Genomic DNA, 12,103 nt, shown 5'->3' on the forward strand with positions numbered 1-12,103 from the left:
CTTTTTTTTTTTTTTTTAGCAAAGCATTCTTAACAATTTTTTTTTTTTACTTACTTGGACCAAGATGTAAAACTTTTTCACTTATCGCTATTAAATCTCAACTTATCTAGATCAGTTTATATCTTGCTCCTCTTAGTTAGTTTTGTTTTTGTCCATCTCTAGTTTTATGTCATGTAAAAATTTGCTAAAAATGTTTTTTTTAACCTCAAACTATGGAAGTATTGTGCAGATCCTAGCTCTGTCTCATGTATGAATATAGATCTCAATGGAAGCCATCCATTCATCAGAGTGAGGATGGCTGTTCAAACAGCTATTTATATGTTGAAATGTATTCCCATCGGCTCTACATTTTCCCAGCCTTTACATGTGGAATATCATTTGAATATTATGTAAAAAATGCCAAAGGAATCTTGGAAAGAACAACAAGAAGGGGTTATATTGTTAAAAAAAGGAATGCACTCATTACTTGTATTTATGAAATGCTAACCCCTCTGTACAACATCTTAATAATAATCTAGAAGAATATATAGATGGTTGTTTTTTGTCGGTCGTGGGGCCTGAACTCTGGGCCTGGGTGCTGTCCCTTGGCTCTTCAGCTCAAAGCTAGCACTCTTCCACTTGAGCCACAGCACCATTTCCAGCTTTTTCTGTTTATGTGGTGCTGAGGAATCGAACTCAGGGCTTCATGCATGCGAGGCAAGCACTCTACCATTGGGCCACCTTTCCATCCCCAAGATTTAAAAAAAAAATTACAGCATTTCTCTGAGCAAGAACCTCACTGAAAAAAAGGAAATGGATAGGGTAAAGGAGCAATCAAGAAGGTTATTTTTATTAAAATATAAGTTTTGCACATCTGAACATGGTGAAATCCATCAGTGAATACACACTAAATTTGAAAACAAATGAACAAACTAGGCTTCTTTGGGGGTGAGAACTGGTGAGAAAGGGGAAGGTTAATGGAGAGGGCTAAGGTGGATGAATATGGTTGAGCTTGTTTATTTGCCTGTATGAAATAGAATAATGAAGCCTGTTAAGAGTGTCTTAAAAAGGGAAGAAAGAGGGTAAGGGTAATGCTAGAGGGGGTGAGTTTTATTGGAACACGTTGTATGGAGATGTTACAATAAAAATCCTCCTTGAACAACTAATGGATGCTAGTAAAAAGAATCTAAAAAAGAAACAAAAAAGAAAGGGATAGGACTCACCACTTTGCTTCCTCCTTAGTGTCTTTCCACCTTCTCCTACCCACTCAGGAAGTGCCTTCTCTCATCCCACTCAGAGAGCAGCTTCTCTAGTCTTCCCCTACAGTCATCTCATATATACAGCCACAATTGGGTGATCATCTGTCCTTGCACCCACACTGGAGCCAGCACTTACCATGGTCCAGCAAGCTCCTTGGAGTCAGGCACTGTCTTCCACCTGCTTGTCAAAGTGTGCTCAGTAAATGATGGCTGGAACACATTGGGCACTCCTCAGCTGTTTGTGATTGTGCACATGTGGCTTGTCTATGGATGAAGCAAAGCCGTGAGGGAAACCCCAGAGTGGAGGCTTAGAGATAGGCATTGTGATTCCCACACAACATCAACGGCGTGAGCTCAGGGCATCACAGAGGAGTCTGAGACTAAGCAAAAGCAAGACTTGGAGACAGGAGCAGGACTGAGCCTGAGGCCCAGAGGAAGCCATGGGATTCAGACAGGGTTTAGAGAAGCAGCAGTATCTTGGGAAAGGGTCAGGAAAGGTTGATGGATCATGGCCAGAAGAGTTCAGGGACCAGGCCAAACTGCTGCCTTAGCAGCTCCATGGTTTCTCTGGAAAAGAAGTCGTGTGGGGAATGGGCTGGCTGGAAGCAGGGTTGAGGGTAGAGCATAGCAAGTTCCTTGGATTTGTGTGCCTTTAATGTGCCCTGGACAAGGCCACCTGACATGCAGAGCAGTTTTTCAGGGAGCCTGAAAGACTAGTAATTCCCGTATCATGCTCACCATTTTAAAGGCACTCAGGATGCTCTGTCTACCCAGTGCCTAGCACAGTGTCTGGCATGGATGTGGTGCTCAAAAAAATGTTGGTGACATGGAAGGACATCGTGATCCCAGCCTAACAGGCTTAGCCTCAGACGCAGGTGCTTGGAGCCTTCTTGGGCAGTACCTGCCCAGCGTGTGTAGGCTGCAGGTGGCAGGTCTCAGCAGTGAAGCAGGGATGGGCATTGTGTGAAAGTAGCTCTGCCAGCAGTGGGGTTGTTCCCCTTCAATCATCATGGACCCTTCCCTGTCTCTTCCTGCCAGCTAGAAGAGGGGAGATGCTGACAGCTTATCTCCGTATGTCCCTCAGGACCTCCTCACTCCCTGCCCCTCTCCCCTAGCAGCTTTGGCACTTGTACTCCCCATCAGAGAAGTTCCCAAACCCCAAGGCCCCCCTCTGACACACACAGTGTCTCTTGGCTTCCCTGACTCAGACAGTGAAATAGCGCCCAGCTTTCTGCCGGAGTTGAAAGAGAAAGAGCTGAAAGGCCAAGGAGTCAGAGACCCTGATGAAAATACTTGGTGCTGCCAATAACCAGTCATGTGACCCTAGCCAAGCATCTTCCCTCTTTGGGCCTCAGTTTCTCTGTTGGACGTGGAAGGGATGGACTGGCTGTTCTCTGATGGTGATTCCTTCTAGCATTCATGTTCTGTGTTCCCTGCAGTGCTTGGATCTGTACTTTCTCCTTGTCTATCTGTCTGTCTGTCTGCTTCTTCAATCAAATCTTGGTGTTGACAGAGCATTTGATTTCATCCAGAAGCATCCTATCATTGAATAGATGAGAAATGAGGCCCAGGGAAGGGAAGGATGGAAGCCAGAAGATACACCAAAGGCATATGAGGACTAGAGCCAGCGTCTGTGCGAAAATCAGAATGTGACTTGCCTTCACTGTGGCTTTGAATGGAAGAGTCCTTTGATTCAAGGCTGCCTAAGAGCTCCTGATGGGTTGGCATGGGGGCTCTTCAGTCTTCTTCAGGCAATCTGATCAGGGCCACAAGCCTTTGGAACCTGTGGCAAAATCCAATTAATCTAGACTGAGCCCCTATCCAGACATCTGAGCCCTAGCCTTCTCCGTGTCACTTATTTAGCTATGTGGTCCTGTGTAAGTCACTTTACTTCTCTGGTTTTACCATCCTGTGGTTATATGAATCCCACTGGACTATAAGGGAATCAGGCTTGCCTGTTCAAATTCCAGGTCTTGGCTTTCCAAGTCATGTTTTGTAGCCCAAGTTTGCAAAGAGGATCTGATTCATCCAACAACTGATGATGTCTATATTTGAGTCAGACCACAGAAGTTGTGGGTCTCCAGCCAATAAAGGGGCTACCCGAGAGCCAGGAACTCACATTTGGGACAATCACCTGGGGACTGAAGTGCTGTATTATTGGCAAATGCAGTTGCTCTTTCTAGATGCTGTGTCTCTAAAGATGCATATCTGATGGTGAGGAAGCGGGCTCCAACTGTCACCTAGCCCAGGCCCTGATACTGGCAAATCACTAATGGAGGTCGAACTGCAAAGCCCTGTATTCTCCTTACTGCCCCAAGACTGACAGCTACGGACTCTCACACAAGACCGAGTGAGGCGTACGAAGAGCTTCAGGGATTCCGTGGAAGCAGTGAACTTTCCAGATGGAGGGAGGAATCCAGGAAGTCTTTTTGGAAGAGGAGACCTTTGAGATGGGAATTAAAGGCAAGGGCAATGAAGAACATTCCAGAAGGGAGGAAGTGATGTGAATGAAGTAGATGTATGTGAGATGAGGGAGAGAGAAAACGGGAGAATTTTGAACAAGTGGGTATGCTGAATTTCACAATACAAGAAGCAAAGCTTGTATGCCAGGCCCAGTTTTAAGAAACTTGGGTTTGATTACTGAACTAGTGGGGAGCCATTGAAGATTGTGGAGCAGGAGTGACCTAATCAGAATTGTGCTGCCAGAAATAAAAAGTATGATCAGTTAATTACAAGTCCGTTTCTTCTGGAAGGCACAGTCTGTCTCCTCTCACTGTTGTCTTTGGGCAGAGGTGGGGGAGGATCGGGGAATAGCTGAGAATGGCGAGCATCATCATTTTCAGGCAGGGACCAGAGAGGCTGTAAGAAGAGAGTGAGCAGTATTTGGGGCTCCGTGGCTGAATGTGAAGGTGCAGAGGAGGGGGAAGAGCTAACGACTCCTTTCCAGTCTCCCTTGGCTACCAGCCTCTGCTGGCCCCGAGTCTGGTCTGTGAGGCAGAGTACAGAGCATGCCTCCGCTGTCTGTGTGAGTTCCTGAAGGGTGAGATCTTTAATTTTTGTCTGCTGAGTCCCAGTGGGCGAGGGGCCAGCCTGCCTTACAACCTCCCTGAGGCCTCTGGGCCAAGGCACTCAGACCAGAGTGGACGGAAACAGGAATGAGTCATGAGGATTGGCTGGGACCCGAGGGTCCTGACTGCACCTCGCCCCTACCCTTCTGTACTTAGCCAGGTGGCTGTGGCTTTCCTGGAGATCTTCAGGGCCCAGGCCTGTGCCTAAAGGTTTGGGGACCCCAGGGAAAAGCTCATTCCATGTCCTCCTACTTGACATGTGACCCAGGGGTAAACAGACTAGGTGAGATGGGGCCTCTCTGGGCCTTGAGGCTGCTGGAGGCCTCCTTGGAGAGAGATTGTTTTAGAAAAGACCTCAGCATCTCCTCTTCTCTACCCCCACAAGCCTCTTCCCTCAGAGTGTGAGAAGTGCTGGGTCCAGCAGGAAGCCACGTTGTAAGACATCGATAATGGTCAAGGGCAGTTGTTCCCTGCTCCCCTTGTCTCCACTGCAGAATCCTGGATGGTCCCCTAGGCCAGGGCTTTTATCCCGGAAATATGGGTGGTGACGGAGGGGGGGGTGCGGGGGGAGGGGGAGAGAAACATCCAAACATCCAGTGTACACCAGCTGAGTATGAAGTCCCCTGTGCTCTTCAGCGAGGGATGAAAGGAGGCATGTCAGGGGTTGAAAACATGGCTCAGTTGGAGCACTAGCAGTTGAATGAAAGCATCAGGTTCCGAGTTTAAGTCCTGGTCTTGGACCTAAAACAAAGAAAGAAAAGGAGGCATCTCCCACTGCTCTTGTGATTCTGCTCAGGTCTTTGGAATCGCCACTTGAGAAGGTATGCTTCTATCTCCAGGAGTTCTAGAAGATTCTGTTCCAGCCAGACACAGGAAATTTATACAAGGAAGTGGAAAAAGAACATTTCAGCTTATAACTAAATGCAGAGCTTGCAGACCAGCTCACCCTTGAACCAGAGCCTGGAAATCAAGGGAGAGAGTGGAACCCCCATTCAGCATCATTACAGGGCACCTTGGAGTGACTGCAGCATGCTACAGTGAAGAGGGTGGGGATTTAGGAGCAGTTCAGACTTTTTAGATCAATCCTGGCTGGGACACTTAGCAGTGTGACCTTGAACATGAGATTTCATCCCTCTGGGTTTGTGAGGTGAGAACTGAAATGCCTGCCACACAGCACTGCATAGACACTCTATTGGTGTCCCTTCCTTTCCCTTCCGTTCCCTTCCCTTCCCTAAAGAGAAAGGCTGACATTTGGGCTGAGCTTATTCAGCTGGGGCAAGTGATTTGAACGGATGGAAGAGTGAACTTGACTTCCTTCCTTCTCCTAGTTGGTGGGTAGCTTCTCCCACCCAAGTTACATCCCCAGCTGGTAAAGCAGGCCTGAGTGGAAGTGGATATGCTTGGCGGGGGCTACCTTGTGACAGTTGTTTCTATAGGGCCCTGTTCACCCTACCACACTGCAAATGCTGTGAATGCTTCTGGTTCCCAGAGAAATGTGGCCTTCCCGTTGGCTGAACGTCTGGGACAACACAAAGCAGGAGTGAATCCCTGTGTAGCTCCTTACTAGTACTGTAAGTCATTTGGCCTCCCTAAGCCTTCCTTTTCTCACCTACTGCATGATGAAATAGTACTTCCTTCATAAGATAGTTGTGAGAATACCATAAGACAATGAGAGTGAGGCATGCAGCCAGGTATCTGGTCCCCTTCCTTCAAGTACTAGCAAGTGGAATAGCAGTACCCGATCAGGGTAACTAGGACAGGAAGTCCTCAGTCCCTTCCCTATGATAGCTGTCCAGATTGCCCTGAAGGAGGGAATCGCAGGAAACAACATCATCATCTTCATTTTCAGATGAGAATACAAGCCAAGTGAAAATCTGAGATGAGTTCCATTCACAGAAGACAAGTTACCCCAGGACTGTGACAGGACCCCTTCTAGAACATTCTATAGTAAAAGGTCAGTTCCCCTGACCCCTGCATGGACCAGCCAGCCAGCCAGCCAGCATGTGGTGCTCACTAGAGGGGGCAGGCATTGGCAGGTCAGGCAGGGTCAATGAGAGGTCTAAGGGATGTCAGGCTGTAGTGTCTGAGGCAGATGGTCCTGAAAGCCTCTGTGAACTTTGCAGTCCTTGTACAGGAGAGACTCCACTCTCTGTGTGGCCTGTACCATTCAAACTGGGGGCTGAGGCTGAGCCATGTGGGTAGGAAAAGGACACTGAGCCTGTGGACTGCGCCCATCTGGAGGCCTCCTTACCCTTTCTCCAGCACTTCTGACCCTTGATTAACCAGGAAATATGTTATTTGTTTTGAGCAAGGGTAACTAGCTCTCCTGGGGAGAGGAATTCAGAGCTGGAGGTCCACTCACTTCCAAAGAAGAAAAAATCCTTGGAATTCTGTTGGGAGTCTGGGTCTCAGCAAAGGGAACAGAAATGCGGTCCTTGTTTTTGGTCCTTATTTACCAAATTAGTTCAGGTTCTGGTAGCTCTCTGGCTGCCAGCATGATTCCACAAGACATGGGAAAGCAATTAGGATGTCCTGCATGTCCAGCAGACTTCCACCCTCGGCATGATGCAGCATCTGAGCAAACCTGGCCCTGTCCAGTCTTTATGGACCCCCAAGCGCTCTTTACATCTCTCTACAAGGCTCTCCAGACATGACTTCCCTCCACAGGCCCCAGAGATGGGTGATGAGGTTCAGCAGCATTCTCCAGCCTCATCAGGGGTGGGGAATGACACAAGTTGAGTCAGGGGCCATTCTGGGAACACTGAGGCCTTTCCCCTCTCCTACTGGGCTGAAAAGGTAGAGGAAACAACGCAGGTTTGGATCATGCATCTGCTACTGATCAGCCAGTTGTGTGATCTTGGACAAGCCAGAAGCCATCCCCAGCCTCCATTATTTTTTGTATAGAAGGCCTTTGGTGGGGGAGACGATCTGTTTATATAGCATGCTTAGCCCAGTGCTCTGAGCATTACGAGACTTCACAAACTTTGGCAGCCAAAAAGCAAAACACCAAAGACTCAAGTGTTTATGAGACAGGAGATTGTGAAGCGTAGCAACATGAAGTTCAACAGTCACAGGAAGAAGGAGGCAGCCTGGCCAGTACTGGGGAGGCGGGACAGGAGGATGGCGCTGGGATGGTGTAGCAGATGCCAGGCTTTGGAGTCGATTGCCCGGGCTGTGGGCCCCCAGGGGAGCAGAATGGGAATTTCCAAGGACCACTTGTACTCACCGAGCAGTGGGAGGGGCGCCGGGTGGGGAGGGCAGAGTGTCTGCTGAGGGCTCTGGCTGAAGCCAGCAGTGAGAGGCTGAATGGAAGGCAGACTTCCAGAAATGCAGACGGAGGAGACGGAGCGGTAATAATGACTTGGACACACAGGAGGAAAAAATAGCTCAGGGACGAAGATGACGCCAAGGTTTCTGGCCTTGATAGACTCTTGGGGATGTGAGGTGAGCATTGAGGGAGCAAGAGGAGAACTCCTGAAGGCACTGGGCAAATAGCAGGGTAAAGAAGGGAGATTGTAACTGTGGTTCTGAGCAGATGTACAAGCAAGGAAGGATCAGTGCAGAGCTAAGGCTCCTGTACCTGTAAAGGTTGAGGCCAAGCATTCTGGGAATCGAGAACATTGAGACAGCATTCATCCCAAAATATAAAAGTTAGGACTGAAAGGAATCTTTAGGTCCAGCTCTACAAACAGCAAACCACCCATTGACACATATTGTGTGTGTGTGTGTGTGTGTGTGTGTGTGTGTGTGTTGGGGGGAGGGGTGTTCTGGGTCTTGAACTCAGGGCCTGGGCACTGTCCCTTAGCTTTTTCCCTCAAGGCTGGTGCTCTACCACTTGAGCCAGAGTTTCACTTCTGGCTTTTTGTTGGTTAATTGGAGTCTCATGGACTTTTCCTTCCTGGGCTGACTTAGAACTGTGATTCTCAGATCTCAGCCTCCTGGGTAACTTGGATTACATGAGTGAGCTACCAGTGCCCAGCTGTTACATATTTCTTGACTGTCATCTATTAGAATCAAACCCTGTTCTAGGTTCTGGGGAGAGAGTGGTGAATAACATGTCAGTTCCTTTAGAGATTTTGAGGCTGGGCAAGTCAGATAATAAATTATTTTATAGGTTGCTGAATAAGACTTTTCCTGTGGTTTTAGAATGTCCCATTGAATCAACAAAGCCTCATGCAAATAGGGCTAACTATTCTCCTATTCTAAAAAGAAGAGCTGTATACATGACCTAGGGCAGAGCAGGGCTAACTCCAACATGACATCTCTTGGTTCCAGTCTACAAATGACAAGGAGGAAGGTCACTGGGGTAGAAGGCATACGATGGCATTGATGGGTAGAGTTGAGATTTTCCCTGAGGATACTCCTCAATACAAATAGAGTCATGGGGCCCGCAGGGGCCCCCAATCATTTGCAGTAGAGTCATGACTCCCCATCCTGATGCAGGGCACATGGCTGATGGTTGCAGATACTCTAAAGTACCAAAGCACAGCAAGAAAATTCTTGGGAGAACTCAATGTGCATCTTTAGGACCTGAAGGTATGCATGAATAAAGAGACTCCTGTGCACTTCCTGTCTGGAGAACGATGACTATGGAGCCTGACTGAGGTGGTCTCAACAGCAGGGTGAGTGGCCACCTCACCATTGCTTTGCGTAGAACATCTGGAAGCGGAAGATGCAGGGTGTTAAGGAGGCTGGCCAGAAGATGCTTTGCTCTGACAGTGCAGGGGTGGAGTCCCCCAAGAACATACAAAGATGCCCAGGAAAGAGCATCTGCTACATAAAACATTGTTCCCTTTTCTCCAGTACCTTTTGCCCAGCCTTGACACAGAAGAGCCACAAAAGGAGAATCAGAAAGACAAGCCAGACATCCCCTACTCCATTGTGGTCTGCAGCCAAGGAACAGGTCTTAGGGGAGACAGAGGAATACTAAATATGATACTGATTAAATTGGATAAGGTTTGGACTGTCAATGCCTGTAAGTTGCTGTGTGTGTGTGTGTGTGTGTGTGTGTGTGTGTGTGTGTGTGTGTGTGTGTGTGTACCAGTCCTGGAACTTGAACTCAGGGGCTGAGCACTGTCCCTGAGCTTGTTTTTTTTTTTTTTTTCTCAAGGCTAGCACTCTACCCCTTGAGCCACAGTTCCACTTCTGGCTTTTTGCTGGTTAATTGGAGATGAGTCTCACAGACTTTTTGGCCTGGGCTGGCTTCAAACTATGATCCTCAGATCTCAGCCTCCTGAGTAGCTAGGATTACAAGCATGAACCTCTGACTCATATTTAGAGAAATGGAATTGTTCTTGTATTTGGTAGGGATAGGCAAGCCAAGATCTATGCCAGGTATCATTAAGGACAGGGGAGAGAAATTCATGACATTACAGTTGAAAGTAGTAGTGGAGAAAAATACAACTGATGTTCTATCTTCACCTACAGACCATTGAAACAGCCAATTGTATGAGTAAAGAAAGAAATACTAAGAGTATTTTAACTGGTCATTTGAGCAAGGAAGCTAAAGTAGGGTACCATGTGAGAATGACTTGGAGTGACTTGGTGCTATTCTAGAGTTGGAGGCCAGGGATGGTATTATGGTGTGGATCCTGAAGGCCCCCAAGGTCTTGTGTTGAAGGCTTGGTTATCAGACTATGGCGCTGGGAGAGGAAAGGAACTCGTTTGAGGGTGAGTGAAAGGAAGTTAGGTGCACCCTTGGACAGGCTACTGGCACCTCAGCTCCTTTCTTTCTCTTTGCTTTTCAGCTGCCACAAGGTGAGCAGCCTTCCTCCACCAAGCAGCCTTTCCTTACCACAGGCCCCCAAACAATGGAGTCCCAAACAAGAGAGCCTCCTTATCCCATGATTACCTAAGACATTTTGTTGCAGTGACAGGAGTGCTGCCCAGTGCACAGAGTCATGCCAAGAGGTGATGTCTGAACTGAAGGGAGATGTGAGGGAGAATCATTTTGGTGGACATCTTGGAGATGAACGCTCCACATAAAGTGTACTAATACCACTTATTTAAGGAGCAGAGAGAGCCAGTGTGGCCACTGGGTCATGAATAACTGAGCAATTGGAGAACTGAGCAGTCTGAGAGCCAACCAGCCATGTTGGCCTTTGTCAGCCTAGGTGGGCAGGTGAGGTTTTCAATATGAGCTATTAGCTGTGGCAGTTCTTTGCATAGTGTTGGGTGTTAAGCTGGTGCTTTCTGCCTGATCACTGGCTCTGCCTCCTTGAGAAACAGTACATTACACAAGTGTGCCCAAGAGCAGTCACATTCGCCCGGGGCCTTTTAGCTTTCCTGCTAGGGGCATGGAGGAGAATGATGAATGGGGAGTGGAGAGGGGGGCACTCAGGTGGGAGGCAGTCAGCTCTTGGACCCCTGTCTCCCTTGCAGGCAGCACAAGAGGCACACAGGCATCCCATGAGCTCATGGGATTCCCTTGGGGTAAATTATCCAGAAGTGAGGGGGTGGGCCAGGGCCAGGGAATGGACTGTGGGCCATTGGCAAGGAGGACTGGATTTCACTCTCCCTTGCCACATGCTGTCTCCTTGAAAACCCTTCTCCAGGAGGCTCCCTGTCTATGCCTCTTGTCTTTGTGGAAAGAAGGTATCTCTTCTGGCAGCCACCACCACCTCCTTAGACCCATTAAGATCAAGGAGCTAAGGCGCCCCCGCCCCCAGCTCTGGTCACTACTGCAGGATTGCCAGGGCGCGCTCGTCTCCACCAGAGGGCGCGCGCCCCCAGGCCACCTTCGCGCGCCAGGAAGGTCAGCCCCGGGGGCGCCCCCGGCGGCCAGGGCTAGAGGTGAAGGGACCAGGCGCTCCTTCCTTGGGCCCTGCTGTCCCTGTCGTTCGGGTCTCTGTACCTCCACCGGCCTCCTTCGTACCCGGGAGGCTGACAAACGTCATCCGATCCAAGTTTGTCTTTGAAGTTTGGGGAGGAAGATCCATTCAGGACAGGTGGGCAGGAGACAGATGGTGCAGGTGTCTTTGTGCTGGCAGAAGTCATTGGCGCTGCCAGTCCCCTCCCTCCTGCCCCACCGCCAGGGTCGGCCCTGCGTCGTCGCCCCCAGCTCCTCACGGGTTAATCCCCCTCGCCGCCCGCTTCCCGGTGCCAAAGTGGGTGTTGCTGGAATTCCTCGCTCCCTCTCGGGTAATGAGGGGGCCGAGCTGTCCCTCCGAGGAGGGGGCATGGTGTGTGGATAAAAGCGACGAAAAAGCAGGGGGAGGTTTCCAAAAATAAACCCGTCCCGTTCGTTCCCCTTCGGACGGCTGCAGGCAGGGCTGGGGAGCGGGCCAGGGGGCCCGGCTGTGCGCGCCCCGGCTGTGCGCACGGACTCGAGGCTCGGAGCGCAGCCGCCGCCCCGGGGAGACCCCGGCCACCAGCAGGGGCGGTCGGGGGAGCAGCCTGGGAGCGATCCGGGCTCCCGATCACCGTCCCCACCCCCCCATCCCCACCCCAGGTACCCCGACACCATGAAGCCGCCGACCAGCGCCCGCTGCTCCGGGAGCGCCCTTCGGACCCCCGGGAGGATCTTCCTGCCCCTCACCCTGGCTCTTTTACTGGACATAAGTCATGCCCAAAGGGATCCCATGGGCATGGCGAGATACGAGCCGGCGAGCCGGGACGCGAACCGGCTGCGGCGCCCTGGGGGCAGCCACCCCGCAGCGGCCTCCGCCAAGGTGTACAGCCTGTTCCGGGAGCCAGACTCACCCGTCCCGGGCCTGCCGTCCCCAGACCGGACCCAGCCGGGCTCGGGGAGCCCCCGGAGGCCGGCGGAGGCGGAGGCCCGGAGGCCGCCGCGCGCGC

General features: G+C 50.3%; 1 protein-coding gene across 1 annotated transcript in view; it reads left to right on the forward strand.

Annotated features, from left to right (window-relative positions):
- Positions 1-9,942: 9,942 nt before the first annotated feature.
- Positions 9,943-12,103, forward strand: part of Ltbp2 (latent transforming growth factor beta binding protein 2) — a 102,899-nt gene continuing 100,738 nt past the window's right edge. Inside the window, exons 1-5 of the mRNA XM_013013523.1 lie at positions 9,943-9,976; positions 10,054-10,063; positions 10,993-11,253; positions 11,341-11,412; positions 11,757-12,089. Of these exons, the coding sequence (XP_012868977.1) occupies positions 9,943-9,976; positions 10,054-10,063; positions 10,993-11,253; positions 11,341-11,412; positions 11,757-12,089 (710 nt within the window). The remainder of the gene's footprint in view (positions 9,977-10,053; positions 10,064-10,992; positions 11,254-11,340; positions 11,413-11,756; positions 12,090-12,103) is intronic.

This window comes from Dipodomys ordii, unplaced genomic scaffold, assembly GCF_000151885.1.
Source record: "Dipodomys ordii isolate 6190 unplaced genomic scaffold, Dord_2.0 Scaffold2, whole genome shotgun sequence".
NCBI lineage: Eukaryota > Metazoa > Chordata > Mammalia > Rodentia > Heteromyidae > Dipodomys > Dipodomys ordii.